Source organism: Anabrus simplex, chromosome 12, assembly GCF_040414725.1.
Source record: "Anabrus simplex isolate iqAnaSimp1 chromosome 12, ASM4041472v1, whole genome shotgun sequence".
NCBI lineage: Eukaryota > Metazoa > Arthropoda > Insecta > Orthoptera > Tettigoniidae > Anabrus > Anabrus simplex.
In genome coordinates, this window is record NC_090276.1 from 8,846,545 (window position 1) to 8,864,064 (window position 17,520).

Sequence of the window (17,520 nt, forward strand, 5' to 3'; positions counted from 1 at the left end):
AAGGAGCAGAGTCCCACAGTGTGTTCTGAAAGTCGGCATGAATTTCCTTTGCTTTCATACCTTTCTTTACAAAGTATTTAATCATTGCTCGAATCTCAGTTTTTCCATTGTCACAAATCACTACGCAGGAACAACAACAAAGAGTCGTCACTACCACACTCCTGCAGCTAGAGCACCGACGCGCCACGTGTTCACTCACAAAGGATGTGTGATTAATGCACAGGAACCTTGTTGCTCTAGCACTGACATCTAGCGGCGATTCCGAGAACTTTTCAAACCGTCCTCGTACTCATTGCAAACAGTGCAGAGACTGTGTCCGAAGGACTTAATTTATTTTCTTTTGAGATTGAGTGAAGTGCTAAAGCATCGTATCTCAGAATGTTCCAGATTATTTTCATTGCTTATCATTTCAAGTTTGATAGTGACTATTGCATTATTCTCACAGAACTGTGACTTTGAATTCATCTTTTTTTTTTTTTTAAAGTGCGTCCAACACCATTTATAGTGGAACCTATTCGACCAGTAAACAGTGTCTCGCCTTAATTCGCAGTGCAGTGCGGTAGAGAAGTGTGTTATCAGATTCCATTGACATTCTGTGCAAAAGTTCTATATTTCTCTACTCCTTTCATAGGACTTTGTGGAATACAAACTCAACAACCATTCCACGCTGCACTATCATCAGACGACCGCCCCAGGTTAGAGTCCCCGTCAACATCAAGGGCTGACAACAGCCGTGGGTGAACACCGACAACGGGGGACGACTTCGACGACGCCTCCTCCACATCTTCAAGGGCATTCAAACTATTCGTCTGTAAAAGGTGATATAATTTCTATGCATTTCTTTTGAATAAACTGCAAGTTCCATTTAAATATGAACTTATTTCACTACCCTTCTCTCGTACTCTCTAAAGCATGAACCGCATACGCCTTGGCGTTATCCATGCGCTCCGCAAAACTGAAGTACGGGGGTTCCTGTTTCAATATATTCATTTGATGTAGAAAATAAAGTTCAACTGCAATTTGATTAATTTAATTCGCATTTTCCCCTTCACATTCCCTGAAATAATAATTTAATTTGTATAAAAAACTATGGCGGGACTCGGAACTCACGTCATCGCGGTTCAGAGGCAAGTGCGATGACCACTCAGCCACTGCTCCACTTGTCTGCGTTGCAACTCTTCAAGTATATACGCGTTGCATTAGAATCGGGGGATACATAAATTTTTCAGAAATTAAGTAAAATGTTTCCGCATTTTGGTGTTCTATCACCTCCATGTGGTCCGAAGCAGATGCTGCCTCATGACATTTGTCCTCATTTTTTTCGAAAACGAAAGCATATTGACCTAAACCCTTATACACAAGTTACTGTTGAGTGTCCCCCAACGTGTACATTAAGCTTGTTGAAATAGATTGGACAAAGGGTCTGAGCCCTCCTTGTAAAATCTGCAAGCAACTGCTGCACTGGAGACACTGATAAGTTTCATTCTGTTGGAAACTCTAACCTATTTTCAATATCATCTAGTACCTTGTTCTTTATGGCTTTCGTAATTAGAAATATTTCCTCTGACAACTCTAAAAAGTCGTTATTTCTTAGTGTGAGTCATCTTTCGCCTTCTTCAGTTTATAAATAGTCTTCACACAACAGTAAAGCTTCAAACTTAAGTCTTCTACATGCCTCCATTTTGAAATTTTAGCAGCTGTTAAGAGGTTTAACACAGGGCTGCTGCCAGGTTAATTTAACACAAGTATTAACAATTTGTTAGAGTTAACAATTCTTGATGAGACAACCATTTTGTTGAATTATGTGTTAAGTATCCGTAACAGCAGAGTTAATTCTTAACATTCGTTAAAGAAACCGGGCCTCAAAGGGTTAATTACCCAGTCACGTTTAAATGTTAAAAAGAACTTTTATTTGCTCTGACCGAGCTGAAGAATACACTCCCTATGCGGGGGTAAAATTTAATTAAATTAAAAAGTCTTCACACTGTAACATCTCGTTTAATCTGAAGTCATGGTGAACACCGTTCTACCAGGCCTGATTTCGCCCAATCAGAAGGAACGACACATGATTGAGTACAACAGTTTCTAGAAGCCAACTTTGCCCAGTTTGGTGTCTGTCTTGGGGTTGGCTGTCACAGACTGCACTGATACGATGGACTCGTTGATCCGGGTCTGAAGGTCGCGCAGGTCGTGAATGTACAGCAGACGGAGGATGTTAGCTGCATCATTGAGAACGTTGTCGCCCAACTGAAATCCAAGTTCTGTTTCTCTAAACGGGAATGGTTTGCCCTGAGGAGTAAAGAAACAACACTTGAGAGTCAAACCAATATGAAAAGAATGGTGAACTGATGTGCAAAACATGCCAATATACAAGTATAGCTATTTGTAGCACTTTTGAGATCAGAAACGTAGTATTCTGTAGCATTTATACATTTTTATACATTTTAAATTTAGTGTTTTGAAGAAAAACATAAAATTTGAGTTACTTTTATTAACTCTTACATTAATACCAAAACGGTATTTATTATCCTCCAAAGACAATACGTACATTAGTATAATCTTATAAGATGAGTGTTAATTAGACACGTTTCAACTCACTACGAGTCATCTTCAGTAAAACACCTTGAATTAAAATGACAGTAATATTAAAATTAAGGAATACTGTATCCATTAAAATACACCGAGTGGCCAAAAGTCATGACAAGACACTGAATGTGATGTTAATAATGAGTTGCTCCTCTGCGAGCCCTCAAGACGGCAGCAATATGGCGAGGCATCGACTCTACAAGGTGTTGGAATCGTTCTGGAGGGATCTGGACCCACACATTTTGCACTGCTTGTGTAGTTGGTTCAGGGTTCATGGAGCGTACACCAGCATTAACACTATCCCATAAATGCTATATTGGATTAAGATTGGGGGATCTGGAGGGCTGATCCATGGTCGTAACTTCACTGGAGTGCTCTTCCAACCACCTGCAATGCCACCACAGAGCAGTGACATGGCGCATTGTCCTGTTGAAACATGGCATCTCCATCAGGGTACTCTAGGGCGAAAAGGGATGCAGATGGTCTGAAAGAATGTCCACATAATGTGGACCTGTCAGTGCTCCCTGCAGCCCGACAATGGGGCCTAATTGCGACCATGAGAACGCCGCTCAGACCAGAACGGTGCCACCCTCCGCCTGGACACAACCTTGTCAACACGCAGGATCCATAGCTTCATGGGGCACACACCATACTCGATACAACTGGAACCAGGATTCATCGGATCATACCAAATGCCGCCACTGTTCCATGGCCCACTGCCGATATTTGCAGGTCCATGCACATCGTCGTGCTCTGTGTCGAGGTGTCAGCAAAGAGACACGAGTTGGTCGTCGGCTGGTGAAGCCTATGCGGTGCAGTTGCCTCCTTACATCATCATCATCATCATCATCATCATCATCATCATCATCATCAAATGTCCCCTCCAGTCGCCCAGGTGTGGTTTGCCTCCTCACAGTCCTGGTAAAAATGGGTTTCTGACTCCCAACATTCAACTGGGCGGCAATATGACTCACAGTAGCCCGCCGAGCGCCCAGTATGGTTCTACGAAGGCAACGTGATGTCTATTCGTTATACACCTGTGGTCTTCCTGTGCGGTGGTTTACGCGGGTAGTAACATTCTCTCTGTGATATTGAAGATCCACCCTCGACACTATTGACCTTGGAAACCCAAATTCGCGTGCAATCTCTGAAATGCTATGACCCATGTGCCGTGCGCTGATGATCACCCCACGTTCCAAGTCAGTTAACTCGTGCCGTGTTGCCATCTTCATGACACTGGTGTCTGTGACAGACTGCTCAGCTAGCCGCAACACTCAGGGCTAATGGGACACCCCTTCCCATGACCTTTGGCCACTCAGTGTATTGCTTATTAGCAGGGGTCGAAAAATACCGGGCGCCCAGTCGCCATGGCGCCTGAAAATTTTTACCTGGCGCCTGAATTTTCAAATTCGGTTTGGAAAATTTATTTTTTGAAATCCGGAGTTCCCGTACATGTACTTTCCCATTACTTTACAAAGTAACAAGTCGTGTGGTGTTTCACGGTTTTTTCTGTAGCTCATATATTCTAATATTCGCAATAAACATTTTCTGTGCTTTTGGCAGAGTCTTGAATTCTGTAATTGCTCTTCGTACCTTGGAACTGGACGTTTCAGTTCTGCGCGGGAGCTGCCTAGCGGTCATGGGAGATATCGTTGTAACCCGTCAAACAAGTAGTGATGGGACATTCGATTCATTTTACTGAATCGATTCATTTGATTCCGTTCACGTTACTGAATCGATACAGTGATCCGATTCACGGCTCATTGGTCACCGCTCCTACTGCGTCTGTGTAGTATGTGCTGGTAAGACAGCAGCAACAGCATTCAGTGCTCGCAGCTGCCATCTGGTCTTCATACTATGAATTCCTTTCTTAGAAAAAAATGCTAGTTATTCTAATACATCGAAGGTTTCCGGCGACGCAGCGTGGGAAAGGTTAGGATTAGGAAGGTAGCAGCCATGGACTGAATTAAGGTACAGGAAACTACGGAAAACCATCTTAATGGCTGCCGACCCACCATCCCCCGAATGCAAGCGCATAGCCACGCGATATTAACCGCACGACAACTCGCTCAGTCATTTTTGAAAATATGTATTTTTCTATCAGCTGAGGATTTTTTAAATCGTCACATTTTGTATAGGCTACCCGAGATGTACAGTAGCCCGCTGGTTTTCTGATTCAACATACTGTTATTGCGTCTGTCCACATATGATTGAAGTCTTGTGCAACGATGTGACATATGAACTGAGAAAATACTGAGCCGTTCTTCCCAATATAAAACAGGTACTTTTGAGTGGTCATGAGCATGACTCATAGTCATAGGGCAGGCTAGAGTCGAGTTTAATTGTCAAATGTCAACTAAGTTATAATACTAAGATTCATTAAACTTTTTTTTTTTTTTGCTAGGGGCTTTACGTCGCACCGACACAGATAGGTCTTATGGCGACGATGGGATAGGAAATGCCTAGGAGTTGGAAGGAAGCGGCCGTGGCCTTAATTAAGGTACAGCCCCAGCATTTGCCTGGTATGAAAATGGGAAACCACGGAAAACCATCTTCAGGGCTGCCGATAGTGGGATTCGAACCTACTATCTCCCGGATGCAAGCTCACAGCCGCGCGCCTCTACGCGCACGGCCAACTCGCCCGGTATTCGTTAAACTAATAAATAGTATACCGGTAACCTAATAGCCTACCTACTTACTAGCTACTTCAGAATTTTGTTGTGACTATCTTTTTAACACTGCAAATAAATCCATCTATTATTTAAACCTCCCTGTAAGAACAGGACAATGAATGCAAATGGGAATTATTTTCAAATGAGCTGAGCTCGAGAGTCCATTATAGCATACGATTCTTTCAGTGTAGCATGTCTCACTGTATGTCTCGCTGCAGTGAGCCGATAAGGAGCCGTGCGTATCTTGTGTCTCACTGAGCCAGCTCGTTCACGATTCTTTCCGTGTGCCATGGCTCACTGTATGTCTCGTTGCAGCGGAAGCTCGGCTCTTCGCATGTCCAGTGAGCCGACAAGGAGCCGTGTGTATCACGTGTCTCACTGAGCCGCACTCGTTCACGATTCTTTCGATGTGCCATGATTCACTGTCTCGCTGCAGCGGAAGCTCGGCTCTCCGCGTGTCCAGAGAGCCGATAAGGAGCCATGTGTATCATGTGTCTCACTGAGCCGCGCTCATTCACGATTCTTTCGATGTGCCATGATTCACTGTCTCGCTGCAGCGGAAGCTCGGCTCCCCGTCAACGTCCAGTGAGTGCGCCACTCAGCATTGTCCGCTGGGAGTAAGCTGAATCGTGTGCCGTGAACTCGCCGTTCCTGTGAGTCGATTCACTTGGACACTTGAATGAATCGATACACTGCTTCGAATCATGCATTCAGTAGCCAACACTACAAACAAGTTTTCTTTCATGTGAACATATCGTAACACATCGAGTTCTATTACAGATGATCAGCTATCGGTAGCCGAGTACAAAGATCAGACCAGAGTTGTGGAGAAATTCAGAGAACTACTACGTTAAATAATTCCACAAACACTAATTTACCACCATCCTTCCCGTGACTAGCCGTTCCTCAACTATTGCCGCCAAAGCAGTGCTGATACTGTAAATTCCCGTGGAATTCATTCTTTGCATTTAGAACATACGGAATGACGTGTTTATCAATTCTTGTATTTTCACCGAACAATATTTATTCTTTTAATTTAATTACAGCATTTTGGTATTGAACAGTTTGCACTTTATAAATACGACTGTTTTTATTCCTGTGCGTGTATAGAAAATTGGCAACGTAGCGTCAGACATCGAAGCCCGCGAACTCGGAAGCCATTTAACGCTGGTGTATTTCTCGTTTCTGTGCTATACTGGAGAAAATTGGCAAACTGAAATGAACAAAACTGCACAAATTGACTGATGCGAGTAACAAACAGTGTACTCTTTCAGATTTCTTCGTAAGCAGGGCCCGTAAACGTAACACAAAGTGATACAGAAGGGAGTGAATGTGAGAAAACACTTAATGAAAGTGCCGACTGTAGATTTCAGAACGACAATGACCAGCGTGAAATTTATGGTGTTCAAGACAATGATAGGTCAAACATCAAAAATACGTCGAAATTTCAATTTTCAGGCAAACGGAAATTTCAGCACTTTCAGCGAAGTGCGTAAAGAAAATGAATGCTAATATGTCCACAGCATATGAATGCATTGTTCATGGCATCTTATCATATTGCAAAAAATAACAGACCCTTCACTGATTTTGAAGGTTTGGTTACATTGTTAAGCAAGCTGAATGTTACTGATTCAGAGAAGTATGAGAATGATACACAATGCAGAGAATCGTAGCTTGAATGACTACCGTGGCTCTGCTATGAAGAAGGAATTGCGAAGTGTAAATTATGCAGTAACATTTGTAGTATTGCCGACAAACATTCTAAAGGTGTATCCGGATTTTCAGGACCATTTAAACTGGAAATGTTTAAAACATACTATCCTATAAAATCCTATCCTCACGCAAAGTGTCAGGAGGCTGAAAAAATGGCGTAACAGTCCCAAAGGGCCTTGGCCTACCAAGCGACCGCTGCTCAGCCCGGAGGCCTGCAGATTATGAGGTGTCGTGCGGTCAGCACGACGAATCCTCTCGGCCGTTATCCTTGGCTTTCTTGACCGGGGCCGCCATCTCACCATCAGATAGCTCCTCAATTGTAATCATGTAGAGAGAGTGGACCTCGAACCAGCCTTCAGATCCAGGTCAAAATCCTTAACCTTGCCGGAAATCGAACCCGGGACCTCCGAGTAAGAGGCAGGCACGCTACCACTACATCGCGGGGCCGGGAGGAGGCTGAAAGTTTCATGAAAAATCCCGAATGTGCACTTTTAGTGAGGTGCGTCAAGAAAATGAATGCTAATATGTTACAGCATATGAATGCATTGTTCATGGCATCTTATCATACTGCAAAAAAAAAAAAAAAAAAAAAAAAAAAACACAGACCCTACACTTGATTTTGAAGGTTGGTTTGCATTGTTAAGCAAGTTCAATGTTACTGGTGGGAAATCAAACAGGCACATGTAGTGTAATTTTAAAAGACGCTGACCTTGAAAGTGACTGGTGATTATTTGGGTTAGTATCTCTTTAAAATATAAATTTCCATTCTTATATGAACTGAGACTATACGACTTAAGGCCACATTTCAAAAATAATACGTAGCTTGATCCTAGTCTAACCTGTGGTGTTCATAATGTATATTTGCAAAAAATGTGCTGGCTCCTGATAAAAAGGGGCTGGCTACTGAATTATTTCTATTTTCTTCTACCCCTGCTTATTAGTGTTCATGATAAAGTAAAATGGAAGGTACAAATGAGCATGTTATCTTGTGTGTTTTGGTTCGCAGACAGTTTTTATGGCGATGATGGGATAGGAAAGGGTTAGGAATTGGAAGGAGGTATCTGTGGCCTTAAGGTACAGCCCCAGCATTTGCCGAGTGTGAAAATAGGAAACCACAGAAAACCATCTCCAGGGCTGCCGACAGTGGAGTTCGAATCCAGTATCTCCCGAATGCAAGCCGATAGTTATGCGGCCCAACCGCACGGCGAACTTGCTCAGCTGAGAGTTACTAGCACAGCCAAAGGAGACAAAGGAACAAATTGACAAATTCTTGAATGTAAGAAATAGTGTGTGTGAGACAATAGTGGTACAGTATAGACAGAAATAGAAAATCATACAACAATGTTAAAGGTGGAATTAAGAGAAAAGGATAAAAACGAGGAAGGCAGTAGACATTAACGAAATCCATATGTGGCTGATGCCTAATGGAACAAAATTAAAGAAAAAGAAGTGGAAGGAGAGAAGAAGTTGATATCTACCATAAATGCTCCAACCCAGTTGGATAAGGAGAAATGATGATGAAAATGTGTGTATGAAAAGAAACATGGTACTGATGATTTATTCACTGTAGAGACTAGTTTACTTCACACACATTACGTTCTTCGTTTACTATTTTCATAACCTGAAAACAAAATTCATTACTTTTTCATGACATGACCTGTAGAATAGGCATTCTGATGTATCACACACCGCAGAGCGGCCGCTCGCTTCTGTATGCCACGAGCGAGTGAGGGATACACACGTTCACTGTGCAACACATCATCATCAAGGTACCACACCAAAGCTTTGGAAATTTTGAGAAGGCTCCGTGCACAGTTTGAGGAAGCAACCTTTTCAAAGACTCAGGTGAATGAACTGCATAGGCACTTTTTGGCAGGATGGGAAGCAGTAGAGAATGAGCCCCACCAAACACGACCACGGACAAGCATTGCTGCAGGTAACCTTACTGAAGAAGTCTGGCGCATAAACATTTCTGAAATTGCTTTACTCGTAGGGAAAAGCTTTGGAAGTGTTCAAGCCATCAACAACGTTGAACTTAACCTTTGGAAACTGTCTGCCAGTTGAGGTCTTCATGTCCTCACACAGGAGCAAAAATTTTATGCCAGCAAGTTTGTCGAGAGGCATCTGAATTGCTACAAGGAGGAAGGATATGATTTTTTGCGTCACAGTGTGACTTCTGATAAAACTTCGGAAGAAAGGGATTTCATGCCGATGCAGCAGTAGAGGAGTATGTGCACAACAGGCAGCAAACACGTTATTCTTCTTTCTTTGAGGGCAGCATAAAAAAAGTTGCAAATTCGATGGCAAAAATCTGTATCAAATTCAGGGGACTATGTACAAAAATGAGGTGTTTGTTTTTTATTTGTTGGTGGCTTCGATAAAATTGTAAAAAATAATTCATCCTCACAGTAGCATAGAGAGCCTCTGTGGCTCAGGCGGCAGCAAAATGGCCTCACCAATGGGTTCAGCGTTTCAAATCCTGGTCACTCTATGCGAGATTTGTGCTGGACAAAGCCGAGACGGGACAGGTTTTTCTCTGGGTACTCCTGTTTCCCTGTCATCTTCCATTCCAGCAACACACTCCAATATCATTTCATCTGTCAGCCATTAATCATTGCCCCAGAGGAGTGCGGCAGGCTTCGGCAGCCGGCACAGTTCCTATCCCTATCTGCTAGATGGGGCTTACAAGATATTAGTATCATTCCGTATTGACGGTTTTCAATTTAAATAAAAAAAGCTTTTTCTTATGTCCTCCTATTCAATACATGTATCCATCTTTTGATGGAGTGATATTTAAACAAACATGTTTCGGCTCATTTGAGCCATCTTCAGTGAAAAAATATATTAAAAGCTACATGAATTGATGTTGAAAGAGTATCACTAAAACCAATGAGAAAGATTACACACAATCGAAATGAGACAAACAAGGTTGTGACAAGGTTGGAAACCTCTATGTCAAAGTATTTTTGTCACTCTAAAACAAGGATAAAATCACAAATTAAAAAAGTTAGAACAGTCCATTTTCAATATGTCACATGTACATATAGTCTGGAGGGCAGCAGAAGCTAGTGAACATAGGATAAGTGAAACAAAGGCCAAGGTACAGCTTTGTGTGACTCAAATAGAGGAAACCGTCAATATCATAGAGTCCAGATGTGATATGTAATGGAAAGGAGAAGAATGAATGTATGTAAAAAGCTTGAGCTAAGAGGCAAGAAACAAAAATAAAATGGAACTTGTGACTTATTAAATATTTGCCCTCTCAAACGGCCTGACCTTGTTAGTACGGAGATCTCGTTTCCACCAGTCGTGTATGTGGCAGGCTTGGCTGTGTTTGTATGGTTGGAGGAAGAAGTGGCTTTTAATATATATTTTTTCACTGAAGATGGCTCAAATGAGTTTAAACATGTTTGATTAAATATCAGTCCATTAAAAGATGGATACATGTATTGAACAAGACGTAACAAAAAGCTTTCTTATTATTAAGTGGAGGGCTTCAGTCATTCCATTCCTGATCAGGTCGAATAACTGGAAAAAGGCTGAGGATTTCAGTAGCATAGACTGAGAGTTTGAAACACCAAATGCCAATAACTTAATACATACAAGCATTGGTCTTTAAATGTGTAGCATCTGCTTACCTTAACTATGACAGTATCCGGGTTCTCAAGAGCCTCGGCGGAGAGTCGATGACAGGCCACCTTGCTGACAGCCTTTAGGGTGATGAGATGATCCTTGTGAGGGGTGACGTGCAGTAACTGCGCCAGAGCATTGACACCTTTCTTGAAATCTGGGCTGTCGACTGAAAAATAAAAAAAAAAAACTCCCACAACTGCTCCTACAGTGAAAAATACAAATGTAGTCAAATACAACAATTATTCCACGAGTGAAGTTGGAACAAGTTAAAATGTCGAGGAACAGGCAACACAGAATGTTAGCCACAAACACATCGCCTATGATACAGAATATTATGACATAGATTTTGATTCCTGCAGGGAACATATAAATCTCATTCTTGTCCCGTCTTGGCCTCAACCTAACTACGGTTTAAGATGTAGGAAGAATCCCACCTTCCAATACTTATTTGCTTTGTATGGCTAGTCTATGTAATTTTACAAACATATTCCAGCTTAAAAGTCTAGTACAATTACTAAAAAAAGTACATGTTTCGTTCCTCTGATTTGGAACATCTTCAGCTAAAAACGCGCATAAAGATACAAAAATTGGCGCATATGAAATAAAAAACACTATGATGATGACGAGAGAAAATATTGAGTTAAAACACTCAACAAGTCAATGTTCAAATTTGTAATAAAATGTGTGTAAGGTATGGTAGAAAGTGATCTTCTTCGAAATGCTGGAGAAGTTGCTATAGTTTTTATTATTATTATTATTATTACTATTATTATTATTTTGTTTTACATCCCACTAACTACTTTTTAAGGTCTTCGGAGACGCCGAGGTGCCGGAATTTAGTCCCGCAGGAGTTCTTTAACGTGCCAGTAAATCTACCGACACCGGGCTGTCGTATTTGAGCACCTTCAAATACCACCGGACTGAGCCAGGATCGAACCTGCCAAGTTGGGGTTAGAAGGCCAGCGCCTTAACCGTCTGAGCCACTTAGCCCGGCTCTATAGTTTTTTTAGAAGTACTCTAAATAACTTACGCATGACGACATACTTGAATTTAAAATACGATGACTGGGAGAATCTCCGTAAGAAAAACTGAAGTTGAGGTTAAATCCTGACAGAAAGTTTTGTGGTGTTGAAGGGAGTCTCCTGGCTGGTCCTGCTAAGTTTACTTCACTGTACTGTAAAATGTTTTAAGTACCTTATAATAAATAATAGTATTGATTAGGTGGAAAGTCCAATCTTTACACTTGTGATTACATAGACTAGCCACAAAAAGCAAATAAGTATTGGAAGGTGGGATTCTTCCTTCAACCTGAACCTTAGTTGTGCTGTAGAGAATTTGAAATATTTATCCTGAATGAGTTCCCTACAGGAATCAAAATCTATACCATCTGATGACCTATTTTTGTAAGAGACCAAGTCTCTCGCAATGTATCAGCACTGCCTGAGGCCTCTTTAGATGCTGATAAATTGATCGTTATCAATTTGTGCTTCATTTATTGGAAGACACATATGACCACTTAATTTTCCCAAAAGAAAATTTGACAACATTTTAAAAATAACCTTTTTGCCTGCCCGTTTGGGAATTCTAGTGAAATTCATACGATACTGCACTTAGCATTGGGGATAGGCTGGGTGCAGTCCGGAGCTTTACAATGTCAACTGAGGGATTTAGTAAATACAGGCCCTTTCATATAAACTAACACTGAATGCACTGTGTTTCCACTCTGCGCTACGGCAGCTGACTTAGCCACCCTGCTTTTAAGTCTATATCTACAATCTTATATGAAATAATACCTCATAAAAGATGCTGGAAGTGTCGTCCTTCCTGGGTTATACAGGCTTTGTGACTGGTAACCACATTCTGGCTGATGCTAGCGAGTTCTGCCGCTGTAAAGTTTCTGATTTCATTCGTAATGTTTTCTTTCAGTGTGAGGACTTGTTCGATACACTTTTTTCTTTCAGTTTACCCCACGAGTAAAAATCACACACTGTTAGATCTGACGAACGAGGGAGAAATAGACCAGCACTGTCTGCAAACACTTCTGAGATTGTAAGAAGGGAATCTTCAGCTGTTTGAGCAGGAGCTGAATCTTGTTGAAACCATTCACGCGATTTTCCTTCTTCCGTTAACTGAAGCAAGAACGGCGTCAAAATGTCCTCTTGGTACCTCTCTACATTTACTGTCGTCTTGAAGAAAATGTACCCAATTATTCGTCTTGCACTAACAGCACACCAAACCTATCACAATGAGGGACTTCATAAACACCATTAGGATTTTCTGCACACCAGTAGTGAGATTTATGACTGTTCACACGACCATTAAGATGAAACCAGATCTTTTACATGTGAAAATACGGTGTTGCAATGATAACTGTCTCACCACGTTAACACGTGGAGGCTGCTTGCAAGGTCAAGAACTATGCGCGCGCCTCCCATACTGCAGCTTACGGATGGATCGGAGAGTAAAAACGCCCTTTCGACGGTTTTAGTTTATATGAGAGACTCTGTATGTGCAATTTTAGACTAGGATACTAAAAGAAGAACAAGCATGTAATAGTACATTGACAACTTTTTTTTTTTTCCTATTTGTTTTAGGTCACACCGACACAGATACGTCTTACGGCGATGATGGGATAGGAAAGGCCTAGGAATGGGAAGGAAACGGCCGTGGCCTTAATTAAGGTACAGCATTTGCCTGGTGTAAAAATGGGAAACCACGGAAAACCATCTTCAGGGCTGCCGACAGTGGGACTACCTATTTTTAACGTGTTGAATAACTTATATCGTGTTTTATATGACGACTACAGGTCTTTTCTGCTCTGACGGCGGGCGGCCTACATGCTGCAGGAGAAGTGGGGTGCTGGCAGTATGTCACTGCCCAATCAGGCAAAAGATCGCCTGGCGGTGGCGCTGAGAACTTCTCAGTCTCCCGGGGAGTTTGCCGCGCTCACTTCGCTCTCCAAACTGCTATGTAGCCGAGTAGCTTTGCAGTGTGTGTGTGGGTATTACAAACAGCATGCTTGAAGAGTTTGTTTCAGGATAATTCTTGTTTTATGAGTAATTCTTGCTGCGTCCTTTACTACATTCTTCGATTAGCGTGTTCGTGGCATGTGATGTGACGTTAAGTTTGTTTCTATTTGCATTGCTCTATGTTGTGGTACGTAATAACTGCACTATACCGTATATCTAACAATGGCAAAGAGAAAGGAGATGAGGAGCCAGGGTAGAAAAATGATCAGCAATGTTCATGAATATTTTCAAAAGGAAGCAGAAAATAATGAGCCTTTTGTCAGTGTGTATGAAGTGCAGCAGAGAGTGTCGGAAGCTTGTCAAGTTAGTACGCGAACCGTTCAGCGTATAGTAAAGGAAGGTAAAGACATTACCTACCCAGTCATCTGCTTCCATCTCATTTCAATCACCGAGCAAACAAATCAAAAGGAACTGTATAACAAAGGCAATCGACGGATTCCATAAAGATGTAATAAGAAGAACTCTCTTCAGTTACGGTATTACGTAAAGGTTGAATACCCGACACTGAACTAGTGTGTTGTGTAACTCTGAACTTTTGAACAAATTATTTTTTGGTCTGTTGACAATGCACTTTTTATATGAATTATTAATTAACTCATATTGTACTACATCGAAGATATAATAAAATATTAAAAATAAATAAGAAATAATAAAACTCATCCAGACGCCATACTGGAACTATAACATACGAAGTTCTGTATTTCAAAGTTACGTGGATTTCAACACAACTTTAACACGCGTGCGGGCACTCCTGGCAACGTTGTAATAGTGGCCTCTGCCTCTTTCCCACAACGGCCTCTCATGACGTGCTGGATTGGTCAGCCCCAAGCTCCCCACTTTTCTGACAGCACGTAGGCCGCCCGCCATCAGAGCAGAAAAGACCTATAGCCGCTGTAAGTGTCGCTCACAGCTTAGTTTTGAACAACTGCAGCAGTAGGGAAAGGAAAACAGTTACTGTAATATTACTCAGAGGCTCTGAAACGTGTTCTTATGTCAAAGTGCAACTTCCTGCAAAGAAAATACAATTTGCTTTACGTCGCACTGACACAGATAAGGTACTGTTTGTCTTATGGTGACGATCGGATTGGAAAGGCCTAGGAGTGGGAAGGAAGCGGCTCTTACCTTATTTAAGATACAGCCTCAGCGGGGATGCCGACAATGAAGCTCACAGCTGCGCGCCCCTAACCACACGGTCAACTCGCTCAGTACAAAGAAAATACGTACGATTTTTCTTTTCTAGACAACTGAATTATAAGTTCACATGAAAGGCAAGGACCAACCTAGTGGAGAAAACACATGACCGTCATTTCAAAAGGGTGTTTGAACTGGACATGCAAGATATATCCATAGCAAATTTGAACTCAATTAGTCCCGTACTTCAGACGTGACTGAGCGAGAAAGAAACACACCATCTCGTTTTAATCCCTTAAACGAATTTTCACACAGGGCTTCGAGGGTGGGCATGACGGCATACGATGTCGCCATGGAGTTTAGTGTATAAGTTATTTCTTCCACGAGATCATGGTGGGTATTGTTTGGTATAGCAGTTACAGACTTCTAAAATATATTCGTTTTGGCACCTTGCACGAAGCTTCCACACAGCCGTTTAAGTCAAGGAGCATGGCTTCGAAATGTGAAGTAGATCAGCTTGATTATGCGGGTATTTTGGCAATTCTAGAAGCAAAGAGTGATCATGAGGCATTTTGTTTATCGGTTCATGATGAGTGGATACAGAGTGAAGAAGAGGACAATGAAAGTGAAGTGGTTCCCGATGAACCAAATGATGACAAAGACATTCAGAATGTGACAGCTGCCTCACTTGCAGCAAATGGTGCCCCAAGACCAAGATTTGCTTTTACATAAATATAAATTTACGATAAATACAGATTTTAATGACGTACATAGTGTCAGCGCGTTAATCAACCAACCAACCAACCAACCAACCAACCAACCAACCAACCAACCAACCAACCAACCAACCAACCAACCAACCAACCAACCAACCAACCAACCAACCAACCAATCAATCAATCAATCAATCAATCAATAAATCAATCAATCAATCAATCAATCAATAAAACAATCAATCAACCAACCAATCAATCATACAAATAAAGGAGTGCAACAGGTCAGCACTTTCTCACCTCTCCTGTCAATTACAGTGATGGATAAAGTAATGAAGAGAGTGAAGAATGAATCTAATGAGGACTTGAATGCATTTTAATCTTCGCAGACGATGTGGTGATTTGGGGAGGAACAGGGAAAGAAGTTCAACAGAAATTAAACACTTGGAACCAGCAGTTTAAGCAGTTTGGCCTAAAAATCAGCTACACAACAACAGTAGTAATACCAGTCAGCAGGCAAGCCCTACAGGTTAACATCCAACTGGACTACGAGAAACTTTGAAACACGTGTTGATTTTGTTGTGAATTGCTTTCATTGTTTACTGCGTGTTATGCACACACGATGGCTACATTTTCGGATTTAAATGATGAAGATATTGTAATAGAATTAAATGCATCTGTAAATTCAAGGCCACCTGAGGTAGGTTATGAACACCCACCGGTTAGAGCTCTATCAACTACCCTACTTTTTATTGAATAACTCAAAGCTGTTGTGCGAATTGCGACCTTCATTTGTTTCAAAGATATCATACATGAACGGATGTATTGAATACCAAAACATTCCACATTCCAAGGAGGAAACATGCCTGATGAATGCTGCCATCTAACGGAAATATTCACAACTTCTTCTACCTGTATTTACTGGTAAAGTAGACCTGACGATCTATCGTCAGCGGCGGTTCGAGGGTTAAGTACAAAGAGAAGCCTTTATCACTTATATTTTGTGGTAATACCTACATACGTCCTTGAAACCTGTATGATCAACAATAGAGATGGTAGCAGACTTCAAACTGCACAAAATGAAGTTCCTGAGAAAATGGTACAGAAAACAAGAAGAGATAAGGTCCGGAATGAAGAGATCCGTCATAATACACAAGTAAAGCCGTTGCTAAGCGGAAATGAAATGTAATAATAATAATAATAATAATAATAATAATAATAATAATAATAATAATAATATGATTTGTTTTATGTCCCACTAACTACTCTTTTATGGTTTCCGGAGACGCCGAGGTGCCGGAATTTAGTCCCGCAGGAGTTCTTTTATGTGCCAGTAAATCTACCGACATGAGGCTGACGTGTTTGAGCACCTTCAAATACCACCGGACTGAGCCAGGATCAAGCGGAAATGTAAGAACATCAAGACTCTAATGGTACGGCCATGTAAGAAGGGTGGATCAAATGAGAACAGCAAGAAAATGGCAAGAAAAGGAACTGGAAGGCAAAGACCTAGAGGCAGACCAAGAAAACAGTGGATCAGTCAAGTAAAGCAGAACCTGGAAGGAAGAGGAGTGGAATGGCACCAAGGTGAGAAGAAAGAAATGTACCTGGATAGACAAAGATGGAGAGCGCTCTTGTACCGTACCCGGAGACGGTTAAAGGATGAGGATGATCAAATCTGAAGTCCTTCGTAGTACAAAACATCGTTTACACGTTTGAATTTTAATGGTGATTTTTGTCACTGGTTGTTAAAAACCTGTCTCTGAACTCATAACCTTGAAAGACTGTACTTTGGTGGCTTGTCATATGCAGGTGTCGGTATTTCTCCAAGTAATAGTTAAATACGCGTACGGTCCGGTTCGTTTGTGCTGATGTGATTACAGTACTCTTAAGTCAGACAGTGCGCGAGACACAGTTTGGGAAAAGAGTCCTAGTGATTAAAAAATGCAGTTTATCTGGCCTCGTGGCTTCTCTCAACGGCTCGAGGTACTTGGTGTCACCACACCGAAGTGAAAGGTGCGCCCGCGGCCAGGGGAGGCCGGC

General features: G+C 41.7%; 1 protein-coding gene across 1 annotated transcript in view; it reads right to left on the reverse strand.

Moving 5' to 3' along the window:
- Positions 1–1,887: 1,887 nt before the first annotated feature.
- The window catches only part of LOC136884460 (RNA transcription, translation and transport factor protein), a 34,144-nt gene continuing 18,511 nt past the window's right edge, over positions 1,888–17,520 (reverse strand). Inside the window, exons 4-5 of the mRNA XM_067156641.2 lie at positions 10,610–10,770; positions 1,888–2,289 (exon numbers count right to left, since the gene is read on the reverse strand). Of these exons, the coding sequence (XP_067012742.1) occupies positions 2,086–2,289; positions 10,610–10,770 (365 nt within the window). The 3' untranslated portion in view covers positions 1,888–2,085. The remainder of the gene's footprint in view (positions 2,290–10,609; positions 10,771–17,520) is intronic.